This window comes from Cardiocondyla obscurior, linkage group LG06 (assembly GCF_019399895.1).
Source record: "Cardiocondyla obscurior isolate alpha-2009 linkage group LG06, Cobs3.1, whole genome shotgun sequence".
Taxonomy (NCBI): Eukaryota; Metazoa; Arthropoda; class Insecta; order Hymenoptera; family Formicidae; genus Cardiocondyla; species Cardiocondyla obscurior.
In genome coordinates, this window is record NC_091869.1 from 7,942,639 (window position 1) to 7,969,254 (window position 26,616).

General features: G+C 44.4%; 2 protein-coding genes across 3 annotated transcripts in view; one reads left to right on the top strand and one right to left on the bottom strand.

Annotated features, from left to right (window-relative positions):
* Nucleotides 1–26,616, top strand: part of Vg (transcription factor vestigial) — a 41,522-nt gene that overhangs the window by 12,263 nt on the left and 2,643 nt on the right. Inside the window, exons 3-6 of one of the 2 annotated variants that reach the window (XM_070657472.1) lie at nt 16,159–16,369; nt 16,451–16,606; nt 20,000–20,123; nt 21,289–21,515. In XM_070657472.1, coding sequence (XP_070513573.1) covers nt 16,159–16,369; nt 16,451–16,606; nt 20,000–20,123; nt 21,289–21,515 — 718 coding nt within the window. Of the gene's footprint in view, nt 1–16,158; nt 16,607–19,999; nt 20,124–21,288; nt 21,516–26,616 lie in introns of both variants that reach the window. The other variant, XM_070657470.1, reaches the window with a different exon arrangement.
* LOC139103240 (uncharacterized) lies at nt 2,909–4,457 on the bottom strand. Its single transcript, XM_070657717.1, has 2 exons — nt 4,076–4,457; nt 2,909–3,781 (listed from the first exon to the last, which is right to left on the bottom strand). Exons 1-2 carry the CDS (start codon nt 4,340–4,342, stop codon nt 3,527–3,529), a joined length of 522 nt encoding a protein of 173 aa, XP_070513818.1. The 5' UTR covers nt 4,343–4,457; the 3' UTR covers nt 2,909–3,526.

A 26,616-nucleotide genomic window follows, 5' to 3' on the forward strand; every position in this document is an offset into this window, starting at 1 on the left:
ACCACCTTGCATACGAAGAGAGCGATCGAACTGGTTTCTCGATCGTTCGGCGCATTGATGGACATTTCGCTGGTTCTTTCTGACCGCTAACTACCACGTGACACACGTTGGGTCAGATATTATTTAGACCGGACGGCAAGCAGAACTGGTCTGGTCAGGACCAACTGATGTATCAAAGAGATACCGACGATTGTATCGCTCGTCGGCGACTCGATCACTCGCTCAGATATCGAACAATTTCTAATTAATCGCCCTTCATCCTCCGCGCAGAATTCGTGCTCGCCGATCGAACTGCAGCATCCGTTTATTGTCAAGTGATCCTCGTTTCTAACTCGAGCATTTGTTAAGGGAGCTCGTACGATCTTCAAATTCGTTGAAATTGTTATCGCGCTATTTCCAAGTAGCCCGAAATTATTTATACGTGCTTTTTGTACGTTTAGAGAATTTTCAGCGATGTGTAAAAGCGAGATATTCCGGTTGTTGAAGTAAATGAGCGTGAGATCAAAACGGCGCCTCATAAATTCACGGGTGATTCGCGTTCAAAGGATTTGCAAAAGAAACGGAGAGTGAGAGAGAGCTTAAGGATTCACCACCGGTCACGTCGCTGCATTCGGCTTGCACGTGCTGGCTCGGTTTTGTACGGAACGTCGACGTGCAGGCTGTCCAATAAGGTATGATTTGTCGCATCGGCCAGCTGTTGTCCTCGTGTGCCGCAGGCTTTTCGTTCGATGAACGCTTTAGCCTAGCAAAAATACTTTCGCCCGGCCGACGTTTACTTTTCGCCCTCATCGCGCAGCTAGAACTGTCAATTATTCCGTTAGTTCGATAAAATAAAATTTTTCGACCAAAAAAGATTATTAATTTACAGGGTAATGGAAGGGTTTATAAGTAAAGAGCCGAAAAACGAGATTTTATCGTCTTGTGGTCTCAACGCGAAATAAATTAAGGGAACCAGAAAAACTGATACTTCCTCGAGCTTAGGCGCGAGTCAGGATCGGAGGCTTAACACCGCGGGATCTAGGATTCTCAGCATCTGTTTCCGTGATGAATTACTTGAGCGGGCCGCTGACTTTGGAGCATGTAAATTTAGAGGCGACGCATTGTTCAACGTCTTGGTCTCGTCGTCTGCAGGAAGAATACCCAGACATTATCCTAAGCTGCAAAAACGTCGCGTGCCTGCCGACACTTCTCTCGTTTTTCGCGACGTCTCGAAAGCTCTCTCAGCTTAAGCTAACAAACATTTTGTTTTGAGGTGCAAAAGAGAGATGCATGGCTTGTGGAAAACAATACGAGCATCTGTAGTCGTGACGATGGATTTCGAGTGACGGTACGGAAAATAACCATGATTCCGAACTCTTCATTTAAATTGCTCGGGTGCTTTTAATATTTATATATAATTTTTTTATTAATGTTACATATAATATTAATGTATTATTAAAAGTTAACACTTCCACGTGCTTAATTATTACGAGATTACGTGTCGCGCAATTATTTCACACATGATAATAATAATTTCATAAAAGGACGATTCCGTATTTTGCGCGATATGAGAAGATTGAGACGAGAGATTACGATTAAAATGATTCGAGAATTTAATTTACGACGTGGTCGAGGACAATGTGGTGGGTAAACATTCCGGTGCATTTTATGCGGCCACTAAAGTCTGGCGGCGCGCCAACCGGCCGAAGGTCTATTATAGTTTTGTTATGACAGCGGGCCGTTTCCGTAAATTAATGCCGAAACGAATGTATCTCGTTTTAAGGGGCCGCCGGGTTGTATTCTCTAATTGAATCGGTAAACACCATAAGTTAGTTGGTAAGTAGTCATGTCGACATAAATCACTTTTAGGAGATGGGCTGTCACCTCGCTTCCTTTATACTTACTCATAAATGTGTAAGATCGATGAGGCAAAGCCATGCTGAATTTTAAATGAAAGACCGAGTTAACGTTGTACGAGTTAAGTTGCGATTAACAGTTAACCGTGCCTCCCCGATCTTTATCTTTGAAAGCCGTGTGATAAACAGTTTAATCAAAATAATTATATAATTAATTAATATATATTTATTAATAAATTATTTTTTTTTTATAATAATGAGCTAATACAAAAATAAGTTATCGGAACAATTCTCAATGTATCTACAAGTTCGGATAAATTTTCAACATATAAGCGGGGCTTCCTGTGATCAAGTTTCCAGGATCCTCTCGCGTATGCCCTTAATTGCACGCATCGCAGCGTGCGGCGTCTATGTGATCCTGAGAAACTAGAGAAGCGTTCGCGCCTCATAGAAGGAGAACCTCTATATTAACTCACTTTACACCACACATACCGCGCTTCTCATCAAATTAGGTCGAAACCTTGTTGCAAATTTACTCTCTTGATCTCAATCTATCTTAGGAATATTAACTCGAAACTCTTTTTTTCCCCCCTCGTCATTCTTAAATTAAATTTTTTGCATTTATACGGTATCTAGTTTTTGATTTGACTTTTCTATATTAAAAAAAAGAAGAAAAACTTGCACATATTATTTCGTTTTGCTAGAAAGTCATTTATCCAAACGTGTTCAGCCGCCTAAACACGTCTATTGATTCAACGGCGCTTTTTATCACGCCAAGACCTCCTTTCCTCCTCGTCGACGGTCATTTCAACGCTTTCTTGAAGAACCGTCGTCTGTTATATATAATTTTTTTCCCCACGCGACGACGGCAGGCGGCTTAGATGGATACAAGACATTAACTCCAGCCACGGGGCACGTAATATGTTAATGTCGCTGATGACAACTGGTCGTTTAATCACTTAACGCCTCCTTTGAATACCAGAAATCGCGTGCCCGAAATGATTCATCGGGCGCGACGGCATCTCCTCTAATCTCGAAATTCCTTTTGAATAGCGGTTGCTCGCTCCGCGAGGAGCATTTTCATTTTTTACGTTCTCTTAATAAATCCGTTACGGTCTCGCCGCACATTACAACGCGCGTCACTTTTGACTATCCAAGACTAGGAATGCCGTTTTATAATGTTAAATCTCCCCGAGAAGCCTTGCAGTTTGTCAATACTTCCGCAAAAGATGCAAGCCCCCGCGAAATACATAAATTCTTTAGCGCCTGGATTCCTCGGATTATCAGCATTTTAAATACCGAGATTCTTTTGATTATCGATTGAATCCTTTAGATTCTCGCTTTCGTGAATTTCATTTTTGTGTTCTTGACTCCGTCAGGACTTTTGCACCTCGAATTCCGCACTTACCCTTTTAACCGTGGCGAACCCTCGCGACTTGAGGCATCGGCGAAATTAAGCGATAAAAAGGCAAAGGGAGAGGGGAGAAATCTCGCTTTAAGCGGCGGTGCATGAAAAATTACGTCGGTTAATTGCAAGAAGTGCCACGCGAAAATCGACTCCGCGAGATCGCGCGTTTCGGCGACTCCGCATTATCGCGACTTGCTCGCCGCGCGGCATACAAATGGGGTCATTAATGTCGGTTCTTAGCTGTATCTGCTTTACAAGACGAGTCCGCCCGTTTTGCCATAAGTTATACTTCATCGGCTCCGTGTACCCGGGGAGGCGCGCGAGAAAAAGGAGGATATCCGTGTATTCGTTTTCCGTTCTTAGTTGACGCGCGCGGCCGTCGTGTTTCCGTTGCACGCCAAGTGAATCCATCACATCGGATCAGATCGGCGGACGAGATTCGCCACGTACGCCGGCGATGAAGGAGCACGTGTGCGAAGAATCGAATAAACTCGCTTTTTTTTTTTATGCCACGGATACATGTACACTCGCAGGCTCGGGACGTGATAAAATTTTATCAAGTATTCCAGATGTGATTTTGAAACGACTAACGTAAAGAGATCCGAGAAAAAAAAAAAAAAACGGTATTTAATTTAATCTCCTTACAGAGATCGACCAAACAATTTTTTTTATCAACAAGCTAAACGCCAATCTATTGATACCTACAATTCTTTGTTTCGTCGAGTCGCGTTGCCTTCTTTGCGGCTTGCAATTAAAGGATTTCCTAATTCCTTCTCAGATGAAACGCGCGGCCGGACTATAGATGGACTACGCGGGGAATTACGCGGCTTTACCGGGAATGGCTGCCGCTGGCTTTCTCGCGTCTCGCAGGTGGTCCGCTCGTATTCGTTAAATCTGGCTGGGGGCCGATACGAAGATAAACAGAAGTTACACCTCGGCTAACACGCGCGGGAATTAACATAGCTGCGCGCGGTTCGACGTTTAAAGACCGATCGCATTTCCATACCGGTGCCATTCGGTCCCGTTCGGTCCGTCGGGAATCCTCTCCCGATGTCTTACGCCGGTCTATATTTGCTCTCAGACTGCGATCAGGACCCATTTATATCTTCTTATCCCTACATCTTCGCGCAGCGGGGCCCGAAGGCCCAAACCGCGCTCGCTCTCTTCTTTTCCTTTCCTTCCCTTCCCTCTTCGGCTCTTCAATGTCCTCGCCTTCTGTCTCTCAGGAAGATGAAGTGTCGAGTCTCTTGCCGTGGAACTTTGACCCTTCACTTCTCAAGTTAAACGACGACGGCAAATGCGACTTTCGCTTAGTCTTTTTTTTTTTTTTTTTTTTACATTTGACGTAATAAACTTTTTTCTGACTTTTACCTAAATTTTCCTCGACGTTTCTCGATTAATTTAATTTAGGAGCGCACGAGTTTTAATTCTTTGACTGTTTTCGACTGAGAAGTGAGCTAGCTCGGTTAAAATCGTCGTTGAATTTAATTTGAAAGTCTTCGTGCGACAGCACGGTGGTGTGCGTCGACAGGGATGTGCGCGTCGGGCTCTTGACAAAATACTTGACCGGCGTTCGGCTTTATTAGCGGCTTGCCGGACGTGATCGATGCAAATTCTGACTGACGCGAATAGCTCGCGAAACCGCAACGCGCCTCTCGTAATTGGGTGTATTCGAAAGCCGGCGACATTAAAATACACCGGGTCGCCTACTGTCGGTCTCGCCCTCCACCTCCCGGTCTATTCAGGATCAAAGGACGAGGAGCGGATTTCGAGTTCTCGGGCGCATCTGTTTTTCATTCACTCGAGCGAACGCGCTGATTTCCGCGCGGGATTCCTCGCGCCATCGTTCGCTCCCGTCCATGGGACGCGAAATTCACTGGGAATGCTCCCTCATTAATAAAGAACAGAGAGATGGAAAGAGAGCAGAAGGACCGTCGTCGTAGGTGCTCGCGCGCGGACTCCGCTCCTCTCCGCTCGACGGCAAGCGCGAACGGAATGCGCGCGGCGCGCATACTTTCATCAATTTCGCGTGTCTCGCGGCACCGCTCGCAGTTATTTCATTGACGACCTGTCGGCGAGCGGAAGGGCGAGAAAAAGAGAAAGAGCGCAACACGAAGAATCGTGTATTTCGGGAACGAAATCCCATAAGAGAGAAAGAAAGAGAAGAGAAAGAAAAAAAGGGGGGAAAAAAAAAGGTTACTTTGAAACAGCGAAAAAGCACACGATGAGCGCGTTGATGCGTATCGCGAAAGTTTAACCGCGAAGAAATACGGAAGAGATAACCAACTGCTGATAAAGGGTGGATGGGGTCGGACTTCCAACCATTCTCGCCGCGGTCTCTCGTCCCCGATTTTGCCGGAACGGGGAAGTGCTCTTCATTGTCCGAATATCGAAGAGTTTGTCGCTCGGCTTGCTTCCACTCGAGCGAGAAAACATCAAAGCGATTCACCCACCTTCGTGGAAATCCCTACGGCCGCCGTCTTGCCCTCTCCCTAACCGGCGTAATAATCATTTATTATCCCGGCAAGTAATAACCACCGCGAGACTATGCTATAAAGTTACGGAAATTAGGCTTTGTTTAAAAATTAGCCGGGCTCATAAACTTTCCTCCACTTGCGCTTCATCAGCCGGCGAGTCTTCGCCGTCGAGCCGAAAAACTTATCACAAAGCACCCTTCCCTTCGTTCTTTACCCCTTGCCGTTCGCAGAAGTAGCTCAATGTACGGAAAAAAAAATTCGTCGAAAATACACTACTGACTTTATTAATTTTAATTATCTATAATATAATAAAATTAATTATTGTAAATTTTTATTTCTTTTCGGAAACAATTATGCTTGCGAGAAAAAAAAAAAAAGAAAGAAACAAAATACCTACACATTTTACAAGTACATAAGACAAAATGCATATCTCTCGCGCTCTATGATAGTATCTCGACGTATCTTATAACGAATGCAATTAGAGAGACCAGAGCGATGGTTGAATTATCGTTAATGCGACCGAGCGCTCATGTGATGCTCGATCGAAAGAAAGAAACTGCACGTGCCAGGAAAATCGCGAGCCCGATTAATCCGTAGTTGATTCGTTAAAACCCGGAAGCGCGACCCTGTTCGGCGAACTCCCCGTTAATTGTCTTAGTCTTCGATCGTGCCCCTTCTCCCATCGCCGCTTCCTTTCCGCTTCCCTCGTCCACTAATTGAAATTCTTACCTAAGTACCTGCGCAAACACAGAATTCACTGTTAATTGATCGGAAATTAACTCATTGAGTTACTGCGCACGTTAGGTTACGATGATCCGAGAGAATTCAAGGACTCAACAAGTCGTGGATATAAGGGTCTAAAGAGCCAGGATTCCGAGATTCCGAGGAGCTTCGCGGAAAGCTGAAAAGTTATTAACGAACAGCGATATGATTAGCGCGATAAATTATATTCGGTATCAGACAAATATAAATGCCGATAAAAATTTCTTATCCATATTTCGAACAGTTTTTTATCGAAAAAATTGTTGACTCGTCAACCGTCAGGATCACGTAAATAAAATTTTCAGTTTTTAATTTAGTACTCTTTCGTGTATGAAATAATAACATTCACAGGCGAGGAGAAAAAGAAGTATTAATTTTATAAAAATTCTTTTAATTATCATAAATTTCTACCAGCTGCGCGTTTTTTTCTTTCTTTTTTTTTTTCTTCCCGTCGAGACATTTCATTCTCTTCACCCACGCACGCCAACCGGCAGTCTAGACGAGTAATTGAAGAAACAAAGGGGGCCGTGCAATTATGCCTCGCAATTACCGCGTCGCGTCTGCGCGCTCCAAGAAGCATGGTGGCCGCGGCACGTTGCTGCCGGACGTTTGCACGCGTTTTTGACGGAATCATTTGCGAATAGAACGTAAATCTGTCTCTGGTTACGACGTGAGATCCTCTTATCGAATTGGAGCACACTCGGAAACATTAATTTCTTCCGATTTGAAGTAAATTACTTTCCGTGGTTGATCCATTTAATTTAAAAATGACGAAAACTTAATTTTTTGCGGGAAGATAAAAAAAAAGATAATTTAAAATGGTTCTTTTTTTTCCGAGTAAAATTCAATAATTGAAATAATTGTAAATTTTAAAAAGTTTATCGTTTTGTTGTTGGTTAAGCAAACGCTCTTGTTATTACGAGCTTTAAAGGAAAAATTTGTGAATCTGGGATGATATTTAACTGAATTGAATTTTACTTTTTGTCTGATAAACCGGTTGTTATCCAGCAAATTTATCTCGACGTGTCGCTAATCGTTAATCGATGTGCAATCGCGCGAAAGATAATTCGCGGATAGTTCTCTTGTTTCATTTGCGATCCGGCAGGACATTTTCATTAGTCACGAGACGCGCTGGACAGAGAAACGACACTGCCCGATGACTCAAGGATTGACTCGAGGACTGTCGATTCGTCACTGTCAGCTAGTGCAATGTCACGAGCGCCGAGATGAGACGAGCGATTATGAAAGTGAAAAATGATCCGCGAAAAGTCTCGGCATTTCGTCCACAATTCCTTTCGGTGGGCCATCGCCTACAAACTATCAACAAGAAACTAATGTGCTTTCAGTCTTAAACATTACTTGCACTTTAAATTTTAAGAAAGCCAGGGTAGTTATCGGAGAAACGGATCGGATTAAGACGAGAATATTTAAAAAGAGGCTGTTTTAAATATTAAATATTTTACGTGACGTTTTAATAATCTTGAACGCGGAGAAATTTGAGTCGCGAGTCAAACAGCTCGAAAACAAATCACCCCGCATATATTTTTCTCCGGCGTCTCTCTTCGTCTTTACGCCTGAATGACCATTGCTACGGTGCGTCGTTCTTTTCCGTCTTGGATCGATATAGATGTTTTCCGGGGCCGTGGATCGAATTTTTCAACGATCGCTGCTTCTGGCTGGAATGCACTTGCCGCTTCGGGCTCGAGGGGACCGCGAGAGTTCAAAGGTTAAGCAGAAAATGTCGTGCGTAGGCATGTCGGGGAGGCGGTGGCGAAGATAGTCGGGATGAGAAAGAAGCAGCCGGAGGCATCGCGAGCTCGAGCTACCGGCGGAAGCTAAACGCATATTAAAGAGGCTCGTAAAATCATAAGCATTCCACGAGATCCGCTAATACGTCGACGAGCCTCAATGTTGCCGCTCAGCAGCGCGGTGGGTGTAATGAATTCACGTTAATGTCAATAGAAGCGATGGAAGAGACGCCGCCACGAACACGCGATCGTTTACTGTCAAATCTGATACGAGGTATATTAAAAAAAAAAAAAAAAAAATTAAAATCTTACAACTATTAACAGTAAAAAAAAATATAATTAAAGCTTTTTACATAATTCTACACGTACATATATTGCTTTATTTTTATTTCTCAACTTCTCGTAAAATTTCTTTTTGGAAAGCCACCATTCGTCTTCCCGCAGTGAGAATACTCTCGTCATTTGGAACGGTCGTAAATGCCGTGCAATAGCCATCCGACTGCGATCCCGAGATCGAGTGCTCGGCTTTGCCGCGGTGGCAGCGGCATTAGAATTGAATTGAATGAGGTTTTCCCCGAGAGCCAGTTTCCACGGGCTCGTGTCGCCATTGAGACTCCTTTTGCCTTTTTTTTGCTCCTATCGCGGCATAGGCGTCGACTCTCCAACTCTTCTGCGAGAATAACAAGATTTTTTGGATAAATTTTATAAAATAAATACAGGAGCTTCTATAAAGGTTTAGAAATAGTGTTTAAAAAGCAGGATCTTGAATATTCAAGTGTGTTAATGATCGAATCAAGAGTTAAAAATGTCATTAACGCTGCTCGAAATTTGCGCGAGCCAACTTTTGCTGTCGGCACTAATGGTCAGCTACCTTCGTTTTGCCTCGCTAGTAATCAATCGGTCGGTCGTTCGATTGATCGCCGCGCGCGTTATCTTGGTGAACGTGATTTATGCCCGCGAAAATTAATCGCCGCTCTTCGCGCACTTTTACACGGCGAAATCGATCCCGACGCTTCGCGGAATCGCGGAAGCCACGCGACCTGCTGTTATTTATGATTGGCAACTGTGCGCTATTACTTGCCGCAGATTTCTCAAGCTCTCTAGTTGCCTCCGCATTGTCGCACGTTGACGCACACGTGCGGAACGGTCAACTTTAATAAATAGCAGATGAGTGTACAAAGTCCTTTAATATTTAAAAAGAAAATTCATTTAAAAAATTAATTAATTACAATATAATAAAAAAAAAAAGACGTAGGTATTCGATGCATTTTGCGAATCTAATTTAGAAATGAACGCGACGGTTCGCCAATCGGTCGAGCCTAAATAATAAATCTAATGACTTGAATGCCGGTAACGTTGTAAGTCCGCTGTAAGGAATTTCGCGGAAAGTAACACGTTACAGCCGACAAGGCGGTCGTCGGGATATGCGACAATTATCGGCGCGACTTTGCCATATCTCACGTGCGTCACATGGCGATCGAGTCGTAAGTCCATCGCCGCGCGAGCCGTGCCGGGTAACTCGCCTTCAGCCGGCGGCGGCGAGGTGTGTCGCAACGCATTACATTCCTCGGTGCTGTTCTGTTTTTAGTCTAGGATCGCCATTCTTTGCGACACGCGCATTTCTACGGCCCGCGTCCGCTATTCCGCGCGCACGCGCCCGCTTTCAGCGACACGCATTCCGCATCCGAGACGCGGATCTCAAAGTACTAATGATAAACTTCGGCCTGGTGGCCTTTGGCACCCCGGCTCGCTCCCGTCACCGTGGAAAGGTAGAGCCGTCGGGAAAAATAATCGAAATTGTAACCCGATAACGTTAAATTTGAAAGCTAGAGACTCAAGGACTCGCTGTACTTAATTAAATATTGCTCCGACAATTTTGAGCTCGCGATAAGATCTGAAAAAGATCGCGGAGCTATTAGGAGACGGTGAACTCTACGCTTTTCGAGGCAGCAAGGCGTTCGCGATATCCTTGCATCGGGGGTAATGAGATGCGTGGAAAAAAATGATTGATTTGCGGCGCGCGATGAAGAAGTTTCCGAGTTATGCGAGAAAAGTTAGAATCGGTCGATTGGTAGTAGCCTCGCGCCGTCACCGTCGCCGTCGAGCGTTCAATATTAATCGAGCCACGCAACCGTGGATCGCGTTCCTCGATCTCCGCGCCGCCGGCTCGCCGCTATAATGAGTCAGAAAAACGCGAGTGCCGACACGACCGACGGGAATTATTCGTGAAATCCAAACGGTTACGTCTTAGTATATATCTCGCGGGTTTATTATCCGTGCATAGTCGCTATTTCTCAAGGCGTTTTTCGAGACCTTCCGAGCAAACAGCCGTTTGCATTTCTTCCGAAAACGCGACCGGCAAGGCATTCCCGGGCGAGAAGGAAGCCGGTCGCGCTTACGTTTCGTGTGGCACGCATCAGGCCGAGATTTATTGTTCTCGTTCAAATTGAATCGCAGTCGAGCGTTATCTGAACTTTTCGGGATAATAAAGATTAATGGATATGTTCTCGTTCGTGCGATCTCCGCTTAAAAGCTCTCGTTTAAGAAACGTTTCCAGTTGCCGCGTACGCGATTCCGGGATAGATAAAAACGTGAGTAACACCGAGTCGAAGGTCGACCTCCGTCGGAAAAAAGGAAGACGCCGGGAAAAAGAAACGGCGAGAAGGCCCCAAGATGCGGCGGCGACGCGAGGCGCTTTTAGCGCTCTCTTATCAGACCTGATCCGATACGGTGTTCAGTAACGATGGCTACCTACCGCAGCGTCCTTGGGTTATACTCTCGCCGACCGGGACCATTACCGGCTTATTATTATGTACCTCGCCAGCTTATTGAAAGTTCGCGGCCGAGCACGTTGTCCAATAAAAACGCGTTATTTACGTTCGCCGGCTCGCCGCTGCCGCGAAACTCGCTATACTCTTCGGCGTTATTCCGTCGAGACCATCCGGTGTTTCCTAAGTTGTCCGGGAACTCAAAATGTCCACCTGTACGAAATTAAAATCCAACATCGCGGAGATCATCTCTCTCGTTAAACTCTTTTGTATTTTTCGATTTACACTTTTTACATGCGTGATTTAGAATGTTTATTTCCCATATTTTATATCGTCGATTGATCGGAAAAAAGGGTAATCCGAAAGGACTGGAAAGAGATTATTCCTGACGAGGGGAGGGTGGAGAACGAGACGAAGGGTGCGGAGCAGAGAGCCGGTAACAAGCTGCCACGCAGCCGTGGCGTATCTCGCAATTTGTTTGCCGGACACGGCCATTCATCGGCGCGATTCTCCTATCTTCGCGAAGATGAGAGGAGTCCGGCTGCGGGGATCGCGTCTATCGATAAGGCACGCCGCCGAGCGAACGGACCGCCTTCGCTTTTAAACTTAGTTCATTAGCGGCCTTCCCAGGTGGACGACGCCGCGATTTTGCCGACAAATTACAATGAGATCCGTGCCGAACATCATTATACGTCGATCGTGCTGCGATCATGTCTACACGAAAAACCCACTCAACGAGGATACATTTTTTTAGCGACAACTAAATTAAAAAAAAAAAAAAATTGTGACAAAAAAATCTCGGTTTCCTTATCAGTTAAAATATTTATTTCACATTTCATGAATTTTACTGGCCATTTTTTCATTTCTTATTTTTAAATACTTATCACACTCTAATTAAATTAACTGTACTTAGTGAAAGAAATTAGCGGTTAGAGCGTAAAAAGGATACCGTAATAAGAGACGGAGTCTCGAATTCGTGAAAAATATTGCACGGGAATTCCGACACCCTCGAAATAAGCCAAGCCCGCTGTACGAATTCAACGGCGCAATCGTAAAGCCGATAAATAGAGCCGGATTCCAGCCGGGCCTAACGTTTCATCTCAATCATACTTACGCCTCGTGCTAATTAATTGAACAGTTTATACCGAGTCTCGCGGTCATTATCAGCTGGTGTCGCGTCGGCGGAAATGGCGGGCGCATCAACACACGGGGAGATTCCGCCAAAGTTCGGCCGTCTCCTGTCTCAATTAGCGCTTTACGCGAATGCGAAAAATGCCGGCCGATCATTCAGCGAGATAACGCAGAAACGCGTGTAACGCCTCCTCGCGCGCGATACTTCGGGCAGTCTTCTTTTCGGCATCACCGCCGTGTCTTCACGGTTGCAACCACGTCTCACGATAAACGCCATGTCGCTAGATGCCTGGGATTCCTGATTTGATCGATCGTCACCGCGGTGGATCCCACAGACGCATCGACGCCGCGGAAAAGTAGCGAGAACGTTTATTACGTTATCGCTTTTGTTGTCAGCTAAGTTGTTCCTTCCTGATTTTAGTTAATTATTCCGGAAGTTCAACATTCGATCCACGGAGGAAAATATATTAAAAATCGATATATTTTTTTATACGGAGATTTTTTTCTTCGATACTGGGCGACTGAATCACGTTCCTCAGACTCCAGCCCGTTTCGGGTGACCGGTGTGCCTTTGGTTTTTCTTTCTGTAGATCCCACGGGAATAGTCTGCGTTCCTCTTTCTTTCCTCTCCTCATCGGCGCGCCTCTCGGCTAATCGTCCGCTTTAGCGTGTACTACCCGGCTTTATCTCTCGGCGGACTTCGCTTCATAATAACAGCTAAGTGCTACCAGACGTCCACAAATGAGTAAACGGTGCGCCACCCGCTGATAAAGGTATTCCGCTGCAGGAAAGAATCGCGCGGCGGTATCCGCTTAATGCGGCCCCGCCGCAAACGCGCGAAGATACACCGTGAATAATATCGCCGGCCCGCGATATAAATGCAAACGCGTACGCGCGGTCCAGGTTTGACTAAAAGGTTACCTGCTCGTTACCCGCTTCGGCGTGCAGCTGGTCGTTCGTACCCGGGTCGATAAATAGCGTCCACTCGCGCCAACACCGACGTCCGAGAGCCAAGAGGTTTCACGGGGCTTGAACGCCTGTCGAACTTGAAAACCGATATCGATGATTAAATGAATTAAAATGCAAAGAAATAGTCAAATTTTAAAGAATTTGTCTGCTTCGAAGAGCAGACTCTCGAGCCTGCGAGTTTATAAGTAAAAAAATTAATACAATATTTTCGGGCAGTAGGTTTTCCTTAATGAGAAACTCAAGGGTTTCTTTCACCGCCGCGTGACGAGGTGCTTGGTTCAATGAACCTCGAATATGGAGGCTCCCGAAACTAATAAGCCTACGATCAGAAATTACGATTTGTGGTAGCTGAGATCCGTGCGATATATTGTAGTCCTTGTAGAGATCTATAAGACAAAAGGGAAAGAAATAAAGATGCGGCCTCGAGTCTTTCGTGAAATGACTCGACACCGGCGGGAAGGACGGGCAAGTGGAGGAGGGGGGCAAGAAGAAGAAGAAGCGAGCGGTGGCCGTGGAGAGGAACGGGCGGACTCGCGCTTTGGAATGCTTTGAAAGGCCGCGAGCAGCTCTCTCGGCTAGAGGAGCGAAGGGAGAAAAAGCAAAAGAGGAAGAGAGGCTGTCGGGGACGGTCTTGCTTCAATTAATTACCACATTGTCGTGCGGCCAACCGGCGCTGGATGTTCCACCGTGGTAATCTATGGAAGACCCGCTGCTCCTTGATTTAATCTCCTACGCGCTCTCGACCCCGCGAGCGGCGAATTTCGCGCGAGCGACGCGCCCGAGCGGGCATCGACGTCGAATAAAAAATACTCGGAGACTCCGATAAATTATCGAGAGATAATAATCTGCTTTTTCTACGTATTCTTCTTGCTCATGTTTTTACACTCTTGGCAAATTTTTTTTCTTCCTTATTTTATTCCCCAAAATCAAGCATAGTTTAAAATGCGACCAAGTGGAAGCTGATTTTAGAAATTGATTCGCGTCGATCGGTAGGTAAATGTCTTCGTGCACTGGATTGTCAATTCGATCGCAGCTATTTTAACAATTACAAGTGCACAGCTTTCGAGACGGCGCTCCCGACGTAATCGCGCAAAGCAACCTGCAGAAATCGCAGCGAGATGACATGTGCATGCCTGGTCGCGCTCGAGCTTAACGCTCTCCTCGAGCTTTCATCGCGAACCGCCTCCCAATCAGCAGTCGCAAAGGCCACGATGACAAGCGGATATACCTTCATTCGACGACGCTTACGTCCGGGTCATCGCTCGTCATCACTTCGCGGATGGCGGTGACGTACCGCACCGCGCAACGCCGAGGCCCGAGTTTATTGGCGTAGATAACGATAGCATCTCTCGCGGACGCAGGCGTTCGTCTTTTTCTTCCCGCTCATCGTCTCCGTCGTTCTCGTACCCTTCCGCCGACCGGCGCATACATCACCGTCAGCTTATTTCCGTGCACCGCTGATGCATGCACGTAATTGGTAAGGCGGGGTAGCGAACGAAACGCTCGACTCGTTCCTCGCCGGTCGGCAGACAGAGGAAGCGGTGATTTGTTGGACATCGACGCGCATTTTTGCATTCTGCTCCCGTAAAATCAAGGAACCAGCTGAGAAATATATTTCAACAAAATAACAAAAAAAAAAAGGGAGAAAAATAAAATAAAATAAAAAAATCATAGACGAGATTTCGCAATTAAAGAAGTAAAATATTCATGAAACTGACGAACAGATTTTCATTAAGAAATCAATTTTTACGTGGCATTATTTAATAAACTGTCGCGAGTTAATGCTTTGAAGGAACACGTGGCGACCGAGAGAGGTTAATGAACTGGTCGCGGTGTCGAATTCTGGTGTCCGCGAGGTGGAAATCAATGGGTTGCCGTAATTTCCGTCGTCAACGTTCTCTTTATAGCGCGCGAGAAAACGCATGGCTCCGATGTCACGCGGAAAATCCCGGCTATCGCCGTTAAAATGCGCCGGTATTTACGCGCTCGTATTTCTCTTGTCGCCCCGTCATCGCAATCACCGCGTCACGCGAGCAATGCGATCGCCGGTTACGCATCCCCTCGGCTTGGGAGAGGTGCCGCTTGGGAATTTCGATCGACGACAATCGGACGACAATTGCTGACGGCACAGACGATAAATCGCGTTAACGAAAATCTAGAGTAATTGCGCGAGTAAACGTTACGCAAAATATTTATTTCGCCGCGGACAATACCGTCGCGGTCCCTAATTTTTTGGAGCTCGAACTTTATAGGAAAATTTATACGCAAAGATATATTTAAAAACGTGTAGTTTTATCGCGTGAATATATGTCATTTTATTATATAAACGGCGAAAAATGATTATGCGTACATATTTTTAAATTCTTATAATTATATGTATATTTTCGTGTAAATATATTTTGACATACAAATTCCTCCGTGAAGCAACGACTCGTAATGCATAGAGATGTTCTGCTGTTCTTTCAAGCTTTTGCTCTTTAATCGTTTTAATTTTTCGTCGTAATGATCAGCATGCTGATCGTGCGTGCATCCGTGCAAACTGTACAATTAATCAATTAAACCAGTTAAACGGTGATCATTAACGATTACCCAAGTGCTAAGTGAATCACCGCTTAATTGACATTGTTAACCTGTTAACCGATAAACAGGACGATCTGATACTCGCATAAATGCAACTGCAACTTTTCCCAGCGGAATATCTCTTGTAGAGATTCATCCACCTTGACTAGACGTTTTTACTTCATTCTTGTCGTGAATCATTATATTTCTTCGAAGACATTTCCCCGGACTGCTTGTAGTTTCATTTTTTAAGATTACCGATAAAAGATACATATAAAAATAGAATTTTGCAACAATTTTAGACTACAAGATCCAAATTTAAAAAGAGGAAATATTTGTTAAAATATATTTAATAGTATCTACAATAAAATAAAACCATAAAATTATTTTCTCGGTCGGGAAGTCTTTTTTTTTTGATATGCAAAAGTCCCGGCTCGCGGAAATCCCCGCAAAGATTCTCAGAACGAACGATCCTACGAGATTAATCGCTTGCCGTTGCAGCTGAATGTTCATCAAAGGTCTCTGGAGGCGGCGGGCATCGAGCTTTGCGGCGCAGGCGGAAGCGTTCCTCAAGGTCAGCCGAGTAGCGCGGGTTCCGTGGGGTCCGCGCCGAGTCCTGCGTCCCCAAGGCCAACGCCGCAACCGCGGCCACCCCTCGCAACCACCACCTCGCAACCCTCGCGGACGCTGGACGATGACAGATCGACAGACGGTGAGGCGATTAATTGTCTCGGTTTACAGCAACGTATGTTCCGTCACGTGAACACCTGCGTATTAATACACCGGCTCGCAGGCGTGGGTGCCGGCGCTACCGAGGATTCGGACGACAGCGAGAGCAGAGCGCAGTACGTTAGCGCGAATTGCGTCGTGTTTACGCATTACCGAGGCGATGCGGCGTCAGAAGTAGAAGAGCACTTTCAACGAGCCCTCGCGCACGATAAATTAAAAGGTAAGATTCTCTCTCGTTATGTTCTTTAACAACTATATGTATGATTATCCCGTGGGTCTAAATCGATTAAAATTGATTCGTCGCATTGATACGCCGATTTTGTGGCCCATGCTCATCTTCCAATCTGAATGAAGTCAAAACATTTCGGCACCGAAGCGTTTCTGAGGCGGTAATAAAGTACGTCATTAGGCGGCGACAAGGCTAACAAGGCTCGTGACAATTGTAGCGCGCTCGTACTTTCGCGTCGATTTAAAACGCGGGTAGGCCAGACCGGGCCAGTGGAGGAGAAAAGTACGGAGGGAACGAAAAAGAGAGCGAGGCAGGGAATGAAGGGTAAGAGGGAAGATTGTCAGCACGCGAGCGGGTTTGGCAAGCGATCGGCACCAGCTCGTCTATATCGGTGTCGTTTAGGGCCGCATTTATCTCGACTACAGTGCGCCCCGAGGATCAGTTCAGCAGCCTGCTTAGAATTCAAGACAACGCGACCTAATTGTTACGCCTCGCCACTTTTACTCCCTCTTGCCCTCTTTCCTCACCCCTTCGCCGTTCCGTCTCTTCTGCTTGCGCGCTAACTTCCCGCGACCGTTCTCGTACGAATGGTAAATTAAGAGCTTCTGCTCCACGAGAAGAGAGACGGTGAAGGAGGACCGAGGAAAGACATCGCGAAGGAGAGAAGAGGCGAGGAGCGGAGGAATGACATCGCGGGAGACAGTTTTAGCCGCGGAATGCCGGGTAACGTACGTACAAGGCCCGAATGACTTTGTGTCTAAGCGCGCATGCCGCGAAAACAAAGAGAGAGAGAGAGAGAGAAGAAAGGGATGATATTCAATGGTGAAAGGAAGACGGAAGCAGAAAAGGGTTTACTCACGGAATTAAAAAGGAATTCGCGTAACCGGCGCAGAAAAATGCGACCAGTTCCGGTTCAGAGCAAACAGAATTGTTTTGCGGTGCGCTAAAAGATAGTTATTTTCGAACGTTTTTTGCGTACGAGAAAAGTCGTATATATTTTACTTGCAGTTAAATACGTTTGAAATTAAAGTTATTTAATGGCTTTAATTATTATAAAAATACCATCATGAGAAATAAAAAAAAGCCAAGCTGAGTGAAAAGATTCTGCGTGGTTGAAAATAATTTTAAATATACGTTTATGGAAAGAATAAATTTTGTTTAATGAATTATTACGGTATAACCCGCGGAATAATAAGAGACCAATAATATCTCAATTATATGTATGTGTTATTATCTCGAATAATTTTTGCTAGCCATTTCGCTATTTAAGGACGACAGGTGAACGCGATTGCGAAGGCGATATCGAGGCTCGCAAGTTGTCGATTAAAACGTCGGCGTTTTCTGAAGTTCCGAGGAACACGCGGGTACTTATTGGCGAACCAGGCTTCGACAACCCTTTCTACTCGTTCCTCTCTCCGTTCGTTCTCCTCCACGTAGAACGATACCCTTTCTCTCTTTGGTCGCGGCATCGGCAAAGAATAAAGCCGGCTACGGACGGTCGACACTCTGTTTCTTTAATTGCGTTAATAAATAAAGGACAGTCGGCGAACCGAGACCGAAGCGGATACTAGACGGGAGAAGAGAGGGGTCGCGAACGGTCCCACCAAGTCCTCGGCCTTGTCTATCTCGAGAATTAAAGGATCATGCCTCCGGTGACAGTACAATACTTTTCAATTAGTACTTTAAAACTCCGCGTGCGCGACATTTTTATACGTGAAGTCGATGGCAAATAAATTCCTAATGATTCTATTGTTATCTCTTAACTTTGACCACGAGAAAAAGTTTAATTTCTGACAATGTACTATTTTTTGTCTCATACTTTCTCCAAAAAAAAACGTCGAGAAGAATAGATCTACGTACTTGATCGAAATTCGGTCTTGATTGCCGCTATTCGTACATACTAAATGGAAATTCGCCAGTCGACAAACCGAAATCAATTTAATTTATAGCTCATTTGTAGATACTTCGGGTTCGCGCGATTAATTAATCGCACAGCGTTATTACCACGCCATCGAGGGTCGTAACTTCGTGCAGACTCGTCCGTTTATGTAAGACCCGGTATTTCGACGTCGATTTGCCACCTGTCGTCGTAAAACGTCGTTCTCGTGTTAAAATATGTATAATAAAAAATATTCATTTTTCTATGACGATTCATAAAAATGCGAGGCATCGCGACATCAAGTCAAGTTGGAAAATTAAAAAAAAACAAAAAAAAAAAATTAATCCATGAATATACGACGTCACTTTTCTTTAAACAATAATTTAATAATGAATAACGTACTGAATTTTATATTGTTATATTGAGTGAACATTATTAATTACATACTATCGAGTAATATGATTAATTAATAAAAATATGCCGATAATTAGTTGGTCAGCCTCGTTCGACGAAGCTTTATTTAATAAATAAAATATATTCGGCGTTCCCACGGACTGCGAAGGACTCCGCCAAACGGGCAGGCAGAATCCCACGGGATCAAATCGGCGGAAGGCAGAAGGGTACCGCTCGGTTGTTTTACAAGCGGCCACTCCGAAGCCAGAAGCTTGTCGTGTATCCTCCCGCAATCCTCTCGCGCGGTCCTCGCTCACGTTGAATTCTTCTCTTCTTTTTCTTCCCCCCTTTTTTTTTTTTTTTAATTCGTTCTCGACCAATCAGAACGCGCGCTCGAAGGTTGTGGACCAACGCGAGGTCGACCGCGCCGGTTCACGATTTATGCTCTCTCTCTAATTCCCTCCCCGCGCGCGCGATTTCATCTCAGGCTAAGTCGCTTCGATTATCTGCTAGGAAAGGCATACCGGCTGCTAATTTACTCCGCCGTTACAAACTACGATGATTTAGCCGGCCAGTGGCGTTATTTATTCCCTCCAGTTAGGAGCGGTTTCTGGTGGAAGCGCGACCGCTCAGAACTTGTTTTCCGGGGGAGAGAACGTCTCCTCGCGGAGAAAGAAACGACGAGTTATCGGCGGTATTCATCACTCGGGGATTATCCGGCCTGGTACTAGTATTTATAGACACGGCCTGTTTCAAGAATCGTCCTTTTTTCTTTGACATCGTACGGTTCGCGCTTCCGAACGAGGAGAAAAAAAAAAAAATCGTCGCGATATTTGGCGGCGACGAGTAAAATGTTCTTTAATCGGTTTCCGGTGGACAGCGTCGAGAGATACTCAGCAAGGGTTACGTAAACAACTGGTAGGCTCTTTTGATCGCTCCTCCCCGATACTTTCTAGCCTCGAAATAAAAATCTCGTCGAAAAATTAGAAAAAAATACTACTTTCTTTCTCTCTCTCTCTCTCTCTTTTCTTTGGAAATTTCTAAATGCACGTTTTCTCGCGCGAGCCATTAACAGCGCCGCCGCTGTAAAACTGTTTTCTTTTTTATTGCAGAAAATATCTCCCCCATGTCCATGAGGAACTTTCCCCCTTCCTTTTGGAATAGTCAGCATCCCAGTGATGTCTACGAGTACCCGACGGATCCGTGGCATCCGCATTACCCGCAGTACCATCACAGGTCAGTGCTACCGATCGCCGTTGTTGTTCTCTATTTTTTTCCATCTCTCTCTCTCTCTTTGACTCTCTTGCCTATCTGCCTTTTCTCCGTTTTTACATAAACGGCATAGTTTTCCTTCCCTTCCTTCCCGTTTCTTAATAGACATTCTTTACAATGTTGCGCGACGGAATATCGGCGCCACGTCCACGTCCCATTGATTCTTGATCGCGCGCGTCGAGTAATTGCGTGTAACTCCAGCATCTCATCACACCGTCGGGACGTAAAGCCGGGACTACATGCTGGGAATTTTTCCGGTGAGCGCGTCATTAAATGCCACATAGCTCGTTAATTAGTGAGATGAGAAATTTCTAAACGCGATCTTCGGTCATGTCGAATTAATTATTCAATAACTTATTATTTTCTCGGATTTTTTTTTTTTTTTTTTTTTCTCGTAACTGTGATACTAGCGCACGTTATCATTACGTTGATATAGTCTTTGTATATTAATTAAAATATTGGACGAATAAATTTTTATACCACGGTCTTAAAACGACAATTAAAAAAAAAAATTAAAAAAAAAAGACAAAAGAGTCACATATGGGAACGGAATGGAAGAAGGAAAATTAAAACGAAAGAACGGGAAAAAAATCGCTGATACCGTCTGTTCTCTTTCTACGACAGCGGTGACAGATTCGTAATTTATCGGAATGGCTGGATCAGCGCTAAGGATCTCGGCGTTACCTGCTCCCGGCGGTTTTCAGTATTTTTCACATGGTCGTGCGCTTCGTTTTCGCTTTTAAGCCCCACCGTCGCTCTCCTTTCCTTGATTTCTTTTTTTGCTTCATCCCCGAGATTGGCATCCGATACTAGCGATACATATTATTTTACGTTTCGTTGCTTGTGACACACTCAAGGCGATTATGTCGACACGCTAAGAACGGTGATACTATTTTTGCATATTGATTTGGCGCGATCCATCTTAAGTATAACTATATGTCATTCGCGGTGAACAATTAATTCTATTTATATTCAACTCGATAATTTAGCTACATTTTGTTCTTTTTCTATTTTTATTGTTATTCATATTATTACTTTGTTATAAACTTTTTTATTTATGCCGCGAGTTATTTTCTTTGCAATCACGTCATGTTGTAATTTTCCCGTGCCGTTCTTTTTTTTTTCCTAGGGCCGTGCACGAGTACCATCACCATAATATGGCAGCGGCAGCGAGTTACAGTGGCCTTTTGCTGGGTAGTGCACGCGGTCTCGGCCACCATACGTCTCACCACGCGGCGCATCACGCACACGCCGCGGCGACCTACAAAGAGTGGACGTCGACGACACCGTCGCAATCTCTCGTCGACGCTTCTTCGGCGCCGCCCTATCCCCATGGCCACTACGCACCCCTCTCCGGTAAGTAAGTAGACTTTTCCGTGCTTGGTTTCACCAACGGCGAATGAACGTGGTAGACGAACTAAGCTTTGAGAAAACGCACGTCTGAAACGTTCTCACGATATTCGCACCTATAAGATATGCTCGGGAGGAGATTGCTCAACGAAACCACTCGCGTTCGTCGTTGGCGAAGCTGATTATTGCATCATTAAGGCTTGACGAGAGCAAAAAGCCTAAGGGATCTTAATAGTCATTCAAAGATGCGCAGGAAGAATATTTCAATGTTGTTTCAAATATCGGCGAGGGTGAGACAACACGCTAGGGTTCGAATTCTTTCTGGTCCGAAGCAATGTTTTTTCTGAATAACACGTATAATTCAACACTTGTAATTTAGAATTTATATTGGGGGCACGAGGCAGTCAATTAGTAGAATCATGCGAGTGGAAGGCTTTTGAATTAAGAACTTATTCTCGGATACCTGATATTTGTTTCTGATTTACGACACCGCGGTCCCATTGCTTCATTTAATGCCCCTGCGTACGAGTCGTCGGCATATCGACGGCGATATCAAAGATCCTGCCGTGTCCTGGGCTATGTCGAGCGACAGCAGGATGGAGTTCGGCCCGATCGGCGGAATGGCGCGCAGGTAGCGCAAGAAAGATCGGTCGGTCCCTCAGATGCTCGCAATTAATAAGGGCTTAATGGGAACCGCAATCCATACGGCGTCTTCCATCGGTCTCAACGTTCACCCACCGAAATCGCCGCGCACAGCAAAAAGCCGCGTCCGCGGACGCGTCCGCAAAACATGTCGCTGCCGCCGCCAAGATCCCATCGCTCGCATCTTCGTTCCTTAAACGCGCCGCTATTCCCGGTGAATTATGCGCGGCAGAAAAATAGCGTTAAATTATGCGAAATAGAAAAATGGTATTTTCGTCGGTCTTTGGCCGAATTTTTTTTTATTTTACTCGGAACGAGAAGCCGTCGAGAGAGATTTGTGCTCCTTCACGCGCGAAATACACTTGCAGACGTAATGCAACATGAAGATAATTTACCTCTGAAAATAAATTGGCAATATTTTAATGGAGGTAATTTAAATATAAATTTAAATTGCAATTTATTTAAATTTAATTACAATAAAAGTTATAAATATTTTACTTTTTAATTGCCTGAAAGGAGAGGGATAAATAGTCCGACTTCTTATTTGCCCGAATCGAAGTGAATAATTTATTTCCCGGCAAAAGTGACAGAATCCGACTGCGCGCAGTTGTGCACCCCATGTGATGCAGCTGCAGCAACCCGTGAAAAACCACGCCCATCGTGATTACAAAGACCACTCCCATCTGTCTGCACCCTGATGCAGCTTACACGCCTTCCCCTCACCTTCGTGCAGTCGCACAATTTCGCATATGGCCTTTGGAATTTTCTGAGATACGCCGCTCCGCGAACAATGTGCTGGAATTCTCGTTAGTCTTATTTTTATATCTCTGCCCTCGCTTCCATGACTGTCTTGGGCTTTTCGTGCCTTCGTACCATCAGCTAAAATGTATCCCGTATTTAAATTTATTTTTTATTTAATTTTTCCTTATTCTTATTCGTCATTTTATTGATTTCGCAGCTTTAACATTTCACGGTTCCTTCGAATGTTAAACTTCTCAACTTCTCGATCCAATTTTACATTCCTCGAACTTATAATGAAATCCCCTTAAGTGCGCCCTGTCTATGCACTTTCGCGCGAATTCTTAGATCGTCCGAATCCCATCTAACTTCCGCGGCTGCCAGGATCCTAGGGCGGCCGAAATTCCGCTTCCCTTAGAGAGGCATGGCTGCCAAGCGCGGAAACAGTGACATCCATCCCAAGAAGGGCGAGGAGGTCTAGTATCGATTTTGTACCCTCACTTTGCCATACGCCGAGACCAAGCATCGTGCCGCAAAATGAATCCCAACCCTCTGCCATCCCTCTTACAGTTCCCTTTCGTTCGAGCAGCGAAACCTCTGAAATAGAAATAAATGCCGCGAATCCAACATTCTGTATTTGTAAAAGAAATATATCTTTGTACATATATCAAAAAAATATTTAAAAGGAGAGCAATACTTAATAAGTCAAGAGGAAAAAAAAAAGAATTGTTACCAAATTTTTTTTCTATTATTATTCACGTATTGGCATTTATAAATTAAATTTCAACCCAATTAATTTTTTTTTTTTTTTATAGATATAATTCGCGGATACCTATATGAAACTTACGTAAATATAATTGCAAATTAATTTATTATTAATCATCAATTAGTTGCAAAAACCTAACGAACTTTTGTTAAAAATCAAAAAAGAAATCGTGGTTTGATCAAACAACTTCTAAAATTAATAGAGGGTGGAACGAGCGCCGAGTTGTTTCTGTGGGGTTAAACTGGTGCTCGCGAAGTCTTCGAAGTATCTTTAAATTTAAGTGCCGCCATTACAACGCTCGTCTCAGCAGACCGATTAGGTTCGCTGGCTGCGCGATGGCCGCCAGTAATTATATAATTGCGCGAAATTAACTCGAACCGCATAAATTGGCCGCCGTTTACGCAGTGATTAAGAGAAATAAATCGCAATTACCGGATGATACGTCCGCTTCTTAACATGGCAATGTCCTCGCGCGAGTGCATCGCACCGCTCTTATTTTGCGACTTGCCGCTGCTGCTTCCCGTGGGGAAGCTACTGCCATCAACTTCACTATTAGAAAGCGATTTGTCTTCAATTTTTTTTTTATTTGTAAAAAATAAAAAGATTATTAGAAAGCGTGGACTTTAGAACGCATTTGTGTAAAATAATATCGTACTAAATGTGACATTTTTAGGAAGGTATTAATTCAGGAAATAAATCGTGGACGATTATACGTATTCTTTCGCACATGGAATCTGAAACATTTAAATGTTTATCTTAACTAAATCAATTTAAAAAGTAAATTAGTAAATTAATTTTTTCACGCGAATAATTGAACTCTGCGAATAAAAATAATATTGAACGCGATTCTGATAATGATTAGATTTTCGGAACATGCGATGAAGAGATTTCATCATTTATTCGCGATGCAGACACGCACACGATTTTAATTTGTAGTCTGGTTTTAGATAAACAAGCCCAACATTCTTTACCGTTCTGATAAATGAACTGTGTTCGGAATGCAGCGAACCCGAGGCAGGATCTAAAGAAGCTATGGTTTAAACCATTTAGCAACTAAGATACCAGATTTTCAGGTACGCAAGATTAAAAAAGTATCATGGATTTATCAAAGTCGGGCGCTGTATGATTCGGATTCCGACAATTTGAAGAGGAAAGAAATATTGCATATTTACCTTAAAAAAAAAAAAAAAAAAAAAAAAAATACCTGAAGATAAACGAACGTTAACATAAAATTTAAGGGTGGAACTAAAATTTAGAGAACCTTTAACGTCCAACTTAGGGTGCAAGACATTCATTTATATGTACTAGTTTCTTTTCGACGTCTAAGACATACTTGATAGAACATTCTAACACGGCGTAATCCATCGGTACTCTCGTATGCTTTCTGGCACGCGCCTCGAAAATGGCGTCGTACAGTGACGTCACGTAATTCACCGTTGCATGAGAAGAAGGGAAAGAGAGACTCGAGCTAGCCGGGGATGGCCAGTCATCCTCGATTGGTCAGCTTGCGAACGGAGGGAGTGGTCGAGCGGTTGCTGGTTATATCGATCTCTTGAACTCTGCCCGCTTCTCTACGAACGAAGCAAACCAGACAGGTCGCCGCATTGGCGAACACGCGAGATTCGTTGTCTCCTCTTCGTCCCTCTCGTTCTTCACCCCTTTTTTTTAATCTTTTGGTTAAAAATCTTGGCATTCTCCGCGCTTTTATATTTTTTTTAATAATTTTTTTATGTTTCTATATGAAGAAAGTATAATAAAGATATGACATGCAATTTCTAGAAGTCATTGAAACTATCGCTTTACACAATAGAAGTTCATACTTTGAGATCAAAAAGTGTAAAAATTTTTACGTTCCATAATCGTCAGGTCCAGGTATCCTGCCGTCTTTTTCTATGCTATTGTCCTTTGATCTTCTCGCGTCTCGCGTCGTTAGACCGAGTGTAAAACGAAGATGATCACCTTTCCATCCGTGCAAGTCTAAAAAACGCGCCCGGCTTACAGAAACAAGGGCATCGAGATTAAATTAAATCGAACACCCTCGCTCTGCAAAAAGTGAGGACTCGACCCTTGCTATCCCTTCGTCGGCGGGGGATACGCGCAAGGGACGAGCATTGTGATGACCCTTATCAATGGGGGGGAAGGGTCAGACCCTTCGCCGCCTGGAATCCAATATACTTGAACTCGTTGTAAGGCCGGTCGACCGGCGCCCCTCTCGAACTTGTATGCACCGATGAGCGGCTATTAATTACAAATTAAACCTTCGAAATCTCTAGGATCACCGACGTGTGCCGGTGCAATATTGCGCATTGCCTGTTCAAAATAGCCCCCTTTCTCCTTCAGAATAACTTTTACATGAATTGAAGTTTAGTCGTTTGCCCGGTAAAGACGAGAGGTTTCTTTAAGATCTGTAGTTTAGAATAATTTACATTTTTTTCTTATTCGAACAAAGCCAAAGAGTTTATTATATTATCACGTGAATAGAGACACGAGTAGAAATATCAATTAGCAAATTTTGAAAGCGATACTACGTCACGGGAGGAAAAAAATTAGGCAATAATTTAGCGGTGATTATACTTATTGATCAATTGATATTTCGGACATATTCTGTCGTTAAAGTTTCACCCTGCGAATTAGACACGCGTGCTACATCCCCCGCGTCTTGCCACAAACCCGGAGGGGTGACTTCGCGGTACCGTAGCAAACATCGAGCAATATTGCTCGAATTATTCGACGCACCATTCACCGAAACGTCCTTCACCCCGCTGTCTTCCTGGCATCCTGGATTATATCGGTTTCGTACATACGACGAAAACACGTGCGTTCACGACTAGCGCATAAATCGTCCCGGCCGGTGACACTTATGGCACATTACTCGGCATTCGCGGTGTCGCAGGATGTATTGAATTAGGATATCCTCTCACGAAGATTATACACTGGCGTTTCTATTCAGGATTTCTGCGC

What these genes read in the sequence shown, in the direction of transcription:
- LOC139103240 (XM_070657717.1), bottom strand. Translation starts at nt 4,342, where the DNA reads ATGGGTCCTGATCGCAGTCTGAGAGCAAATATAGACCGGCGTAAGACA. An exon ending in CCAGCGGCAGCCATTCCCGG is followed by an intron (nt 3,782 to 4,075) that starts TAAAGCCGCGTA and finishes TTTATCACGTCC; the next exon opens with CGAGCCTGCGAGTGTACATG.